The sequence below is a fragment of the Emydura macquarii genome, unplaced genomic scaffold (assembly GCF_026122565.2).
Source record: "Emydura macquarii macquarii isolate MOO-44397 ecotype Brisbane River unplaced genomic scaffold, CSIRO-AGI_Emac_v2 contig_2768, whole genome shotgun sequence".
In the NCBI taxonomy this organism is placed as follows: Eukaryota; Metazoa; Chordata; order Testudines; family Chelidae; genus Emydura; species Emydura macquarii.
Genome location: NW_027132905.1, coordinates 45,992,481 through 46,007,119, shown reverse-complemented (window position 1 = coordinate 46,007,119; position 14,639 = coordinate 45,992,481). Strand labels below are relative to the sequence as shown.

General features: G+C 48.2%; 1 protein-coding gene across 1 annotated transcript in view; it reads left to right on the top strand.

Annotated features, from left to right (window-relative positions):
* Positions 1-14,639, top strand: part of CASZ1 (castor zinc finger 1) — a 114,200-nt gene that overhangs the window by 68,466 nt on the left and 31,095 nt on the right. Inside the window, exons 4-6 of the mRNA XM_067567402.1 lie at positions 1,561-1,629; positions 10,345-10,435; positions 12,704-12,868. Coding sequence (XP_067423503.1) covers positions 1,561-1,629; positions 10,345-10,435; positions 12,704-12,868 — 325 coding nt within the window. The remainder of the gene's footprint in view (positions 1-1,560; positions 1,630-10,344; positions 10,436-12,703; positions 12,869-14,639) is intronic.

The window sequence follows — 14,639 nt, the reverse complement described above, 5'->3', positions numbered from 1 at the left end:
CTAGGTACGGTCTCCAGGGGACCCCCTTCCACCACTGTGGAAGTAGTTCTTTGTCCTCTGGTTTTTACCCACCTGGCACCTGAACTAGACACAGACCAGTAGTAATATCAGGCTTCTCCCTCGCCCATCAGCTGAGCTCACCGGTGTGTAAGCTAGCCGTGGCGGGCCCTGGCATTCTGACTTTGACCAAGGGTGCTCTGCCACGTAGGTGGGATGTTGACCCACACTTCCATTTTTTTTTCACTCTGGCTCTGTGCTACTCGGATGCTAAAGCAGCCCCTCTCCCCCACAACCCCAGCAGGAGACTGCGCTGTACTTCCCAGCTCAGGGAATCCCCCAAACTGAGCTGTCCTTTTGAAGGATGACTATGAAGCATCCACAGCAGTCTTGCAAAGAGCTGAGGGGTGTGCGGGGAGGCAGTGTGAACTGCGCTAGTGAGGACAGCACTAACTATGGGACCTGGCTTTCCATTCAAAATCCCCTCCAGAACCAAATGGCCTCCCGGGAATCATCCCCTCGCTATCACACATACACACTCAAGCCAAGGGTATGAACTCTCTACCCCCATGCTGTTAACATGGGCGAAGCACACGTGCCGACTTCAAATGACGGATGTGCAAGTTATAAGGGTCCTGGTTTAACCAAAGGGTGGAGCTGCCATGCACCCATCAGGGGCCCAAGGATACAGGAGGAAGCCCTGTTGTAGCCGTGCTATAAGAGCAGCAGCCGTGATTTTAGCAGGCTGGGGCCCAGACTGTGTCTGTTCTGTAACTTTGTCTCTCTGTTGCTGGAGAACATCCACCAAAATGTGCTTTCTGGCCACGTTTGGAGGAGGATGTATGTCCGAGCGAGTGTGATGCCTGGCTACAGGTTGGGTTGGATTTCTAATGACAATGCTGCAAGCCGACGGATGCGATTGAGTTTGGGTGCCCTGTGACAAAGAGGGCAGTTGGGGCTACTGGCAGGATGTGAGGAGAAGCAGTTCAAACCCGTCTGTGTTGCAGCCATGCTGTGGAGGCCAGGTTAGAAATACATCCTGTCTAATGGTCACGGCGTAGTTCTCTTCTGTGGTGCAAACTGGCACTTGCAGTGCCCTGGTCCGTGTTCGAGTCACATGCCCTCCAGTGGTTCCATAGCTGGAATATGTGTTTAAGGTCCCTCTGCATTACAAACGGGAGCCTTGTTGTGACAGAGCTGGGGGGATCCGTGCATTGACTCGGCCACTGGGTCTGTGTAGACAGAACCAATGGTGCCTATGTGATTTTTATGAAAGCATAATTTAAGGGTAGGTCTTCTCCACACCTTGAGCAAACAGGACCGAGCCCTGGGGAGCGGAGACCTGCAGGAAGGGAGCTAGGTGGGTTACGTTAGCAGAACTCCAGTGCCCCTAAAAAGAGAGGGCACACGGGCAAGGGGGGCGTTTATACAGGCATATATCTCGGCTGCTTCCTGTTCCCAGAGCCCTCTGCCCTGGCACACTGAGTGCTGCATGAGAGACAAGGAGCTTGGACTATGCCATGCCACCGCCTGCTAACCAGCTCTGCCTGTGTTTCTCATTAGGAACGGATTACCCACTGACAAACCAGCTGTCACCGAAGATGTAAATATTTACCAGAAATATATTGCCAGGTAGGCAAATCCCTTGGCTTTCTTGGGGAGGAGGCTGGGTGGGAGGGGGCATGGGATGGAAGGGAGGGGGGAGTCTCGTCTGTCTGTCTGTCTGGGTGAAATGTATAAACCAGTCATGGACACTGAGACTGCCATTTCCCTCCGACATCCACACTGACTCTGTTCCCCTCTGGACAGTAGTAACTGGGGGAGGAGCGCAGGGAGCTGTGAACTAACGAGAGCTCTCCCATGCCGCTTAGCTAACCCCACAGAGACTAGAGAAGGGGTTCAGGGCAGAGGTTTGGGTCTCCTGGCTGGCATACTGGCAGGCCCCTTGGTGTGGTCTCCAGCCTGTATCCTCCGCCCCACGGAGCATCTGGAATCTCAGTGCCGGGTGCATCACACCACGCAGTTCTTTTCTGGGGACCCACCTCAGAGATGAATGGGGTCACGTGTGAAATGAGTTTAGGGAGGGCTCAGCATCAGCCCAAGTAGATGTAATAAAAATCACAGTCCACAGTGCTTGGCATCTTCTTCACAAGAGAAACCCAGCACTAGACAAGGGTGCAGGGTGGAGCCGTGAGCCAGAGCTCTGCACAGGCGCTGGGCTGGAACATCAAAGGGGGCTGCAGGACAGGAGTGAGGGGCACTGGCAGAACTGGGGGGGAGACCCGGAATAGCTGGAATAGCAGAGAGGGCTGGTGCAGATCAGGAGCGAGTGACATTGGCAGAGCTGGAGGGGAAGAAGGGAATGCTTGCAGAACACCTGCCTGCGCTGTACGTGGCCCTAGACAGAGCCATCAGCCCCTGCCCCAAGCCTGGTGAACCCTACCCTTCTGCTGCAGGGAGCCAGGGCTGAACACAGAGGCCTTCTGTGGGATAAGAAGTGACATCCTTCAGGGGAAGCAGCCAGACAAACCTCACCTTAAGAAATGAAAGCAAAAAGGTTGCTCCCGTCAGTGCCAGGGTGTCACGGGGAATCTGCACGAGTTTTCCCACCTGGCTTGGGCCTGCAAGGAGGTTCCCTGGGATAAAACCTGGTTAAACTAATAGAAACAGGAATGGGGAGCTCTCCCATCAGCCAAGGAAGAGGGGGAGCTGTCAGGGAGCACTGTTCCCCCAGCTCAGGGAGAAGAAGGGAAGGTGTACTCCCCCGGTCTCCATTACCTTAAGCCCTGGTGTAGGAGGTGAGAGGGGCAGCAGAGAAGGCAAGATGGGAAGACAGAAAGAGACAAGTCCATGCCAGATCAAAGTCCCCCGGCTGTGATGCCTCTGGCTGCTCACCTGCTCTAGAGGGAACGGGGGATGAGATCAGGGATTTAGGTCCAGGTTTGCCTAGCTGGAGGCAGAGGGCGCAAAGACTTCTTTATCAGCAGGCTGATGGGAGCTGAAATTGGCTCCTTCCCTGGGTACCAAACCTCCATCCTCTGTCGCTGCCAGCAGCAATTCAGTGTTGAGGGGACAGTAAGAAGCTGGAGGCAGAGCCTCCTCTGGCTACACTCCATGGAAATCAGGTTGGTTGCACTGGCATAGCGGAGAAGAGAATTCATCCCTTTATCCCCAGTTTCTCTCACAAGCAAAAAACCCCTTTAAACATCACACCCACCATCCCTTCCTCGTAGCATCGTCCAACCCCTTTTTCCCCAGGCTCAGACAGTTCACCGAGGGAAGCCTGCAAGACAGCTCTGGAACACCACTTCCTCCACAAAAAGCTCCGCGAGCTGCCCATTGGCAGCCCGGCTATTTCCCTTTAATTTACACACCGTTTTAAAAACTGTTTAAAGCCTTAAAATAAAGGGAAAGGGGGGGCAGTGTGTCTTTACTGCACAATTAGCTTAATGAGTTCAGCAAAGCCACTGCCAAAAGCTGCCCAGGGATAATCCACTGTCTCACACAACAAAATAAAACCTCTTACTTAGCTAGTTTGGGCTGGGTTGATCTTTTTCCCCCTGTATATTTATAATTTTTTTCTGTGGTCTCGTTTCTTTTAAATTATTATTATTATTATTATTGCCTGAGCAGATGATACTTCTGGCAGCTCTTGTTTAAATATTTATTTCTGTGGTATCCCCCTGCCTTGTAATTGAGGTGGGTTTTTTCCTCCTTCTCTCACATCATCGTTACAGGGTAATGAATCTGTAAACAATCGCTAAGCGCGCTGACATCTTTATTTATTATTATTTTATTATTTATTTATCTTGGTTTTTCTTACTAACTCCTGCCAGATCTGGGACTGGCTCCCGCTGGCAAAATAAGAGAATGAAACAAAAGAGGGAAAGAACGTGTGTGTGTGTGTGTGTGTGTGTGTGGAATTGTGACTGCGAGTGCATGTGTGTGCATGGAATTGTGTTTGTGTGTTATAAATGTGTGTGCACTTATGTAAATTAGCTGGGGGTGAGTGGATGTAAGTTAGCAGGTGTGTGCGTGTAAGCTAGTGTGTGGTGTGTAAGCTTTCCTGTTTTGAAAAACTAAACAGATGCTGTGCTTTAAAAATTAATAGCTTTGAACTGTTGCAAGTGTCAGAAAAAGCAGAGGATAAATCTAACCCTTTAGGAGCCTAACCTTTTAGTATTGAAACCTAGCGACTATTCTGCCTCTCTGTCCACTTCTCCCTTTCTCACAAACCAGAGACCCCCACAACACATTGTACTCTGAATGCCTTCCCTTGACTATCCCCGAAGGAGCCCACTTACCCAATGAGTTTACATTCTCCCCTTCCTTCTTCCCCCCCCCCATCTCAGACACACACACACACACCCACACCTCTAGCAATGTCAGACCAGGGTGGAGGGAGGTCAGGAGTTTGAAGTGCCACCCCCGGTATTGCAGTAGCACTTTTCTTAAAGTGGAGCCCACAAGTTACTCCTGTCGCTACCTCTAGTAACTCTTGCCACACAGTGGGATTCCTTGAGTGCCTGGCCTTTTCTTTGGCTTTACTCGGTGTCCCTAGTCCTTGCTTAAATAGCTTCGCAGGCCGCTCTGTTCACTTGTGAAGTGTGTCTCTCAGTGAGGTCCCCTCTTCATCTCCTCTCTGCCCTGCAATGCAGACCCACTTCTCCAGCCCTGCATCTCCCTCTTTATCCTTTGTTCTCCTTTCCCCATCTCGCCAACAGAGTTGGGAGGAAATGTTTCCCATGAGCATGGCATCCCATAAGTGTGATGTTTCCTACAACTTCCTCTGAAGCTGCTGGTGCTACCCACTGTCAGAGACAGGCCTTGGGACTGGATGGACCTATGAGCCCGATCCATTGCAGCAGTTCATGTGTAATGATAAGGCGGCCTGGTCTGTACTCACCTTTCCAGTGCTAGTCTCGCTAGCCCCTTTAGATACGGCTGGACTCATTTCTTCCTCCTATTCCACGCCTTTGTTTGTGCAGCCCAGCATTATTCTTTGCCTTTTGGTTTGTTTCTCCACTGCTGCTAAGGTTTCTTCCTATTTCTCAATCACCTTTTCTGGCGTGATCCTGATTTCCTGCAGTCTTTCTTCTCTGTCCCCTGGGAAAGGCATGTCTGCTGCTGGCATCTGTCCCCATCTCCCTTTGTGAATGCTGAGGCAAAGAAGTCATTTAATTTTTTAGCAATGTCTATCTCCTCTGTCAATTAAGTCCCGTTTCCATCTCCTGAAGGCCCTGCTGTCTCCACAATTGACCTCCTCTTCCTTATGTACTTCAGAAACGCCTTCTTTATTGCTGCTCTTCACCCCAGCTCCCTTTCATCCTCCACCTCATCTTTGCTTCCTGGTCTGGCACTCCGAAACTTTGGGTTCTTTAATCTCTCCTTCTATCCTGTCCCTTTAGCATTCCCTCCTGTACCCCTTTCGCCATCCCACCTCCCTCTTTGTTTTACCCTTGATGCCTTTCTGCCTTTCTTGTTTCTCTCTCATGCCTTTTCTCATGTGCAGTCCTAGTGTTTTTAGTGCTGGGTGACATGTTGAACCCTTGAGCAGATGGCAATTTATCTTTGAATGTTTCCTCTCTGAGTCTCCGTCCCTGCACTACTTTATTCCTTTCAAGCTCTCCAGCTCTTCCAAGTTCCTCCACAATATGCTCCGTAAAATTCATTGTCCTGATTATCCCTTTTTCAGCTTTCCTTATTGCCAATTACAGATCTATCTTTCTTTCTTTCTTTCTTTCTTTCAAACTGTAGTTTGTGGCGCACCTGCTGGTGGTCTACAGAGAGCTGGCTTTGTCACATGGTGCTGGCTGTTCCTACTTATTTCCCACTGCTAACTTCCCCAAAAAAACAGCACAAAATATATGGATACCCTCCTAATGCTACTTTTCTTTGGAAGCAATTGCTATAGTTGCCACAGGGATGTTATGCGATTGCTAATGGCAGGCAGTGATCCGTACTATTGTGACTGAGTGGAGAAGTGTCCGCAAGACAGTCTCTCAGCTGTCTGTGTAATTTACCTATAGAATTACAAGTATCTTCTGTACAGGTTTACAGGTTTGTCTACAAGTATCTTATCTGATTTATCTCAGGGTTTTTTTTCCTACTGATCTATCTGTTGTATCTATTTCTACCCATCAATCTGTTCAACTGGCTGAGGCATCTATGATATTCATTCTCTTTACTGGTATCTGTCTAATCCACTAACTCTTAACCTTTTCCATCATGTGTCCCTGTCCAATCTAGCAATACTTAAAGTGAGGGTGCTTGTGACTCCCTGGATCTGATTGAGACCTCGGGGAGGGAAGAGGGGGGTCATGCCTCCCTGATTGAGAGTCTGGGATCGATTGATCATATGACATTTCTTAAGTTCTCATCACTGTAATATCTAGGTTCCAAATACATAATTAAGAATATTAGGAATCACATTAATTTTTCCTCAAAGAACCATGCTCTTTTACCCCTCTTAGATGCCGGCATTTTACTTAATGGGACATTCTTGTTTTAGTCTCTCTCCTCCTTTCTTGTTTCCCCTCTCTGTCCATGATGCCCAACTGTTTTTCAGCCATTATTATCGGGAGAGGCTTACACAAAAATATTGTTCATGGCATAACTATCCCCCCGCCCCCATCTTATCACTTCACGCGACACACTCTGAGACTCTCCTGGCTTCCACGCCCGTCCCGAGCGAAGGGTGATCGCCCATATGCCAGTCAGTCACAGTCTGATTTTTGGGCTGTTGCCTCAACCCATTGCCCCATATCCAACGCTGCATGGTACATTTGTAGGAACAACTGGAGCCAGAACAAACGTTCCCACTTAGAGTCCATTCAGCATCTCCGGTTTCATTGCCCCTCTCCCTCATGCCTCCCTTCTCTGTCTCTGGGCCTCCTCTAAAAACCCTTGGATTTACCGCCCCTCCCCAGCCCATTGATTTTCTGTCTCTGCATGGCTCAGCTAAGCCCTGGTGCCAGAGTCCCTTGGGAGAGGAGAACACTCCCTCTCCTTTGCTTGCTTCCCAGTCTTGTTGCACTTGCAGCCTGGGGTTTCTCAGAAATATTCCCCGGCCCAGAGGGGCTCTATTGCCCTGTGAAGTGAGGTGGGGAGGGGAAACCTTCCTAGAGGTTTCCTCTTCCCTGTAGACTTCTGCATTCCCTTTTTCATTCTATAGATTACCTCCTCCCTGCTGACCTTGCCACATACTCAGGCTGCCTCTTCCTTCTATTATTCTAGCTTCTGGAGGGGCTCCCTTCCTTCCTTCGACACCGACCCCTTTCCTTCTGCTAGCTAGCTTTACCCACTGACAGCTCTGGCAGTGTACTCAGCACTCTGGGCCTGAAAGCCACAGCCTCCTGTGCTGTCCAGCACCCCTGGTGCACCCTAGGGCCCCTTGGCTTCCAACAGGACGCCAGCTTGAAGTGGCAGCACAGAAGTTGTGAGGGCAGAGAGGTCCGCAACTCTGTGCCATTTACTCCCTCGCTTACTCTCAACCATTTACTCCCTTCCCCTCTGGTGTAGTCTATACACCCTGCCGCATGTGCCCTCTGGACCCAACACCCCATTAACACTCGGTGTCTCCTGTTCTGGCACCCAAAAGGCAGCTTAAGTTCATGACTGTGTACCCAGTTTTTTCTGTATCAGGACACTGCCTCTCTCCCCCATCTGTTTTCTCTTTCCCTTCCCATGGTGGGTTTTTCACCCTTGCTTTCCCCTGGCTCTTTGATAGAGTCCATCTTTACCCTCCCCCCATGTACAAGCCCATCCTCAGCTTCTCCCTCTGAGAACATCACTGTGATGGTCTCTTTCCCCTTCTGGAGCCAGTTGATGCACTTGCCACTCAAAATGGAGACTTCTGTTCCTTCAGATATCGCGTCACGTGGGAATTTTCCCTCTTGGGGCCATCGCCCAGGACACCCTGGGAGAGTCCTTTGAAATTCAGTAAAGATAAGTGCACAGTGTACTGTGCTTAGGAAGGAAAAATCAAATGCACAACTATAGAATGGAGAATAACTATCTCAGTGGTAGTACTGCTGGAAAAGATCTGGGGGTTATAGTGGATCACCAATTGCATATGAGTGAACAATGTGATGCAGTTGCGAAAAAGGCTAATATTATTCTGGGGTGCATTAACAGGGGTGTCATATGTAAGAGATGGGAGGTAATTGTTCCACTGTACTTGGCACCAGTGAGGTCCCAGCTGTATCCAGGTCTGGGTGTCACACTTCAGGAAAGATGTGGATAAATTGGCGAGAGTCCAGGAGAGAGCCACAAAAATGATAAAAGGTTTAGAAAACCTGACCTATGCAGAAAGGTTAAAAAAACAAGGCATATCTACTGTTGAGAAAAGAAGACTGAGAGGGGACCTGATAATAATCTTCAAGCATGATAAGGACTGTTATAAAGAGGACGGTGATCAATTGTTCTATGTTCACGGAAGGTAGAACAAGAAGTAATGGACTTAATCTGCAGCAGAGATTTAGATTAGGTATTAGGAAAAACTTTCTAACTCTAAGGGTAGTTAAGATCTGGAATAGGCTTCCAGGGGAGGTGGTGGAATCCACATCATTGGAGGTTTATAAGAACAGGTTGGACAAACACCTGTCAGGGATGGTCTAGGTTTACTTGGTCCTGTCTCAGCACAGGTGGCTGGACTTGATGATTTCTCAAGGTTGCTTCCAGCCCGACATTTCTAGGATTCTACGATTTAGTAGACTAGCCAGGCATTGTGCTTTAGAGCTTCAGCTAGGACCATCTCTCCTTTCATGCCCAAACAGAAACTTAAGAGTGGCCTGTCACTGAGGAGAGGAACTGCCTTGTTTGAGTCACAGGAGGTGGGAGTGGAGGGGGTGTGGCTCAGGGCTGGTAGTGGGCTGGGAAGCCTCTCTGCTAAGTCATGGGTTCACATCCTGCGCAGGTATTGACCAGAAGCTGTTGCTATGGGATGACTGTTCTCTGGCTCCTGTGATATGAATTGGTGGGCCTCATTCCATTGGGCAAGTGTCACAAAACCTACACCTCAGTCGCACATCCGCAGCTGTGTCGTCCCCGTCCGTCTCTCTCCCCCCCCAAAAAAAAAACGTTGGCAGTCTCAGCACAGAGGCCAAGGACTGACTGGGCCATGAATACTCCTCTCTTATCCCTGGAGAGGCCCCCTCCAGGATGCCAGGCTAGAGCACAGTGTGTGATGGGAACTTGAACTGCTGCTGCCCCTCTTCTGTAGAGAGGACTTCAGTCCCCAGCACAGTTGAGCAGGGTCGTTAAACACACGCAGAGCACCAGCTTTGCTTCTTCTTGGGCACAGAGGAGGCAGGGTTTGCCCCCTAGACATGAGCCTGCAGAAGAAGAATAGTCTCTCTCTCTCCCCCTTCCAAAAGCGTAAGTAACCTCCATTTATGATCTCGTAATGTGCCGCCGTGAGACACTTTACTTTTGAGTATGCTGCTCTTGGACTCTCAGCGAGGCAGAAGAAAAAACCGCCTTTGTTCCGGTGCAGCGGAAAAGCAGCTGCTGGCACCCGGCTGAATTGAAATGCAAATATGGCACATTACAGCTTGCGCCCCATCTCTCTCCTTTTGCAGCAAGTGGCCTTTGCGATCCTTTAGTCTTTCTGCTCCAAAGGAGCCGAGAGCCACGCACTCATCTGCAACCTCTCTGCAAGCCTCAGGCCTTCTCCTCTCTGCCTTCTCCTGCACCTTACTCCAGTGTGGGCTTTTGGCTTTCTTCACGGCTCCAACTGCAGCTCCCTGGATCTGATGGCTTAGATTCTGATCATGGACTCAGAACAGGATGGGCAGGAATGGGACAGTTGGGGAAGGATGTTCAGCAGCAGGTGAAGAGGAAAGGTTGATCTGGTTCCACAGACTTTGTGTCCCAGATCTGCTGTGATTTCTTGGAAGATAATGTGTTAAGACTTTGCTCTTAGGTCTCCCCTGCATCCTTGGAGTATCAGCAAGAGACTCAGCAGACTCAGGCGTGATCCAGTGGGGTGGGGAGAGAATAAGATCAATTCCTGAGAGCTGAGCAATGGTATCAGCTTGGGATGTAACTTTATAAAACTTGGTTAGAAATGAGGCTTCTGACTGGAAGGGGATCCTCTTTCCTTCAGCTCAGTAACACTGAAGAATTTAATTTTCCCAGGGGCTGGTGAGAAAAGGAAGTGGGGGAGAGTCAACAGTGTGTCTTTGTCTCCAAGGAGTCCCCTGTATCCCTGAGGTGATGGATAGGTGTAGGTGGTGCTGCAGGAGGACAGAGAATGCCAAACTTGTTTCACTTGTGCCTTGATTCGCAGAGTCACTATCCTCCGGAGAGCATCGGTTTCATTCTTTCTGTCGCCTGTGTTTCCAGGTTTTCTGGCAGTCAGCACTGCGGACACATACACTGTGCATACCAGTACCGGGAACATTACCACTGCCTCGATCCGGAGTGCAACTATCAGGTAAAAGGGCAAACCCAGCATGGCTGCCTGAACCCATTGCCTGTCCTCACTGTCAAGAGATGCAGCCCACAGAACTCCACCATGAAACAGGCCACCTGCTTTCTCCACGTCCTGGGAAAAGGGGGCAAGGGAAATAAAATTTGTAACTACCAGAGTAAAATTCTGTTCCCAGTTACAACAGCCTAATATAGTTGAACTGAGTGGGGTTATTTCAGATACGCACCACTATAACTGAGAGCACAATCTGGCTTCGTTTAAGTCAGTGGGTTTACTTTGTATTTACAGTAGTGTAATCAAGATCAAAATCTGGCATGCTTTAAATGAATGGAGTTACTCTAGATTTACATCAGTGTAACCAAGAGCAGGATCTGGCTCAGCTGAAGTCAAAGGAGTTATTTTAGATTTACACCGGCGTAGCCAAGAGGATAAATTTGGCCATGTTATAGTGAATGCTGTCTGTTCATCTGTCTGTCTCTGCGGCTGTCCATGCAACATTAGAGCAGAAGTAGCAACAAAACACCCAGTAAGACCAGCAGCAGCCCTGGATCTTTGGCTGGCGTGGGGAGAGGATGGGGGAAGGGGCATGTACAGTGTTGTCATTGCTGGGAGAATTGCCAGGGTAGCAACGTCAAGCCAGCTCTGAGTCACGTGCTGTGTTTGTTTACCCTCTTTCCAGGTCTGTGAGCATGACTCCTTCATCTCTGTGGTCAGACTGTGTGTGGGGATGTGGGGTGGGGGAAATCCCAGAGTTTGCCTCTACTCTGCATCCAGTATGACTCCTCCCCCAGCCCAGGAGGCACTTTGGTCTTGGAGGAATGAGTCTGACCACAGCAAGGGAAACAGATTTGGCTCCATTCTGCTCAACGTCAGGTTTCAATTGATCAAACTAGGGGTTTTGCTTTGGATGTTGCTAGTGTTTCAGAAAGGGGTGATCAGATGTAGCGCTCTCAACCATGGCACAGGGGTCTCTGCACACAGTAGCAGGGAGGACACAAAGGATGGAAAGACAGAAAAACCTTTTATTATGATTGGCCTTGTGATTATTTCCCGAGGACTCCAGGAGCTGCTTGCAAAAGAGCGTGGCTGGTCTCACGGGGGAATAAGGATTTAGGCTGCTTTTTAAAATGCAAATTATTTTATGACTGAGATATAGTTTATAAGAAGTAACGTTCTGTAATAAGTGGGCACAAATTAACGGTGATTGGCAACGGGAATCCTGTATATACGCTATGGGAAATAGTAACTCTAGCCTCCGCAGGCTTCCTACTGAAATCCATAGCCATATATCCCCTTGCCAATACCAATGGAACTGATCAGAATCGATATTAAAGGAGTACACAGTGGAAGCGATAATCATTGTAAAGGGAGGCTGGAAAAGTTGCTAAACATTAGAATACAGGGTTTTTCAATCACTCCTCCCAATAAATGGCTATTGATTTTTTTTTAAATCAGATTTCCTTTCACACCATCACTGTTGACGATCCGTGTACGTGGGAAATAAAAAAGAGAATCTTCATCTTGGGCACTTTGTCAGCCCTGATAATGGGACACCAGTTCCTTAGTTCAAGTAGGCAGAGGATGAGGGGAATGGTCTGGTAGTTCCAGCATGGAACAGGGAGAGTTAGAGTCAATTCTCAGCTCTGCCACTGACTTTCCATGTGTCCAGGGTCAAGTCACTTCCCCTCGCTGTGCCTCCAGTTTCCCCATAAAACTAGTTTTCCTAATAAAACCAACCTATGTCCCAGAGAGATTATGAGGCTAAAATGTAATGATGTTTGTAGAGCACTTGGAGAGCTCTAGGTGGACGGCACTATAGGAGAGCTAAGCATCTTTTCCCTTCTTCCTTTTGACATGGATTTAGCAGCCAGTGTCTTGCAAACCCCTAACATGAGTGATTTGGAGTCTGGGATTACTGATTTACAAAAGGGCTGGTTCACTGGTTTCCTTTCTAGCTGTAGCAGTTTTTCAGAAATCAGCAGCTAACCTTGTGTTAGAAGAATCACGTCCAAGACTTCACAGAGCACATATTGTACAGGGGACTAGTGTATCTTTCACTCCTGGCTTATAGTTACTGAAGTTTTTGTTTGCATATATTGTCCCTTTAACAAAAAACAGACTTCTCCTTTAATCCTACCTGACCCTCCCGGAGTGGCAAATGCATTCTATGGCTGAATTGCAAATCCGCGCTGTGAGGGATTTATAAAGGAAGTTTCCAGGAATACTTGCCTCACCCATCCCTTTCAAATGTGTGTTTCTTTGTCTCCCCAGAGATTCACTAGTAAACAGGATGTGATCCGGCATTACAACATGCACAAGAAACGGGATAACTCCCTCCAGCACGGCTTCATGCGCTTCAGCCCCTTGGATGACTGCAGTGTGTACTACCATGGCTGTCACCTGAACGGGAAAAGCACACACTACCACTGCATGCAGGTAACACAGCTGGACTGGGGAGAAGGCAGCAACATGGTTGGGGAACAGAAGACAGGACTGTAGAGAGAATGAAGAACCCAGAGCCAATTGGCCTGACCCATTCCCTTTCTGCTGCATACCTAAAGAATCCGGAAGTTCTGGCAGCCCAGCACTTTCCTTCTGGGGGGACAGGAGCCTCCCCTGCAGCAAACTGTTTTAAGGGAGCACTTCCAGCTAGTTTAAATGTAGTCTCTTCTGATTCCTTCTTGGTCAGTCACCTCTGTGAAGAATCTATACCCAGTTTGCATGGGCCTTGTCCTGCCAATCATGATCCTGATCTGTAATATGAAGGGCAGTGTTCTGTTTTTGGGTTGAGGAGTTGGTTCAGGGTTTCTCCCCTGTTCTGGATCTAACTTATCCACACAGATGTTCCCTCTCTGTGGGACTGATTGAGGGATAAGCAGAGAAATCTTTCTAGAGTGCAACTACCTTTGCTCAAACAGACCCTCTGACCTGCCACAACTTCCCTTGATATAAGGCCTCTCTCCATACAACACCTGGGTTTAGTTCCTTTCTAGCCAGCTGCTAGGACAATCAGTTATTAATGGTACTCAGTTTGAAGCAAACCTCAGCTCTGTCTTCCTCACCGACATTGCTAGAAGAGGCGTTCTGAGAGTTATTGGGCACTACGGCAGCAACACGGGTTGGGAACATGGTTACGTTTCAAGAGCAAATGGTGTTTTGACTATGGTGTAACAGGAACTGGGATTCCCACATAGACCAAAGTTTGAGCTCTTTGTCGCTTTCTAGCCCAGAGGCAGTCGGGACCCTGATTACTTTCTCCATCCCTTAAAGTGGTGTCAGCTCTGAAGAGGGTAAGGATGGGGAGACACTGCATACTGAATCAGCACCTAAAACATAGCTACGCCAATGTGCAGCAGAACTTTTAAACCCACAGAAAATAATCAAACACTCTCATAACCTTCTACTACTCTAAAATCCCAGGTCCCACTGCCTGGACTATTCTACAGTCATAAGACCCCTTTCAGCAAAGCATTTAAGCATGTGCTTAAGTCCCAATAAAGTCAATGGGTTTTTAACACATGCCTAAATGCTTTATTGAATAGGGATGGACTTAAGCACATGTTTAAATCAAATCAATTTTTCTAAACCAATGGGACTTAATCATAAGCTTAATGTTAGGCAGGCACTTAAGTGCTGTCCTGAATAGGGATGGATTTAAGCACAGGCTTAGGGTTTGCTGAAATTGGTGCTTCATTTGGGTCTCTGTTAGGGACATTTTCCTGCTATTCCTCCTGTGTTTTCCTGGCTCAGTTTCCTGCTGAGTTGACTAGGATGGAAATTATTTAATTTTTAAAGTGCAATCAAGATTTCTCAGTCTGCAGCCGCTCTGAGGTTCAATCAAGACCCCCATCCAGGCCTCTATAAGGGTGATTTAGTCCTGTGACCACGCCCTTACAGAAAGTCAATGACCATGTAAGCAGCGTCTTACAGGAAAGGTGTCAGAAGAGAAACTTGTAATTAAAGTGAATATTGCTTAAATGGCAGGATTTGTGCCATCCACCTCATGGTTTTTTTCCTCTATGTCCATAATTGGTGTGGATAAAATTCAGTTAGTTGTTTATATAAACTGACATTTTTTAGGCTTTAACACCAAGAGCTGCATTGCAAATTATTCCTAAGGAGGTTTTTGTTTAATTCTTTTTTTTAATGCCGCACAAGGTCTGTTTTTTTCAAGGTGTCAGCACGGAGAGAGAGAGGCTCTTTTATA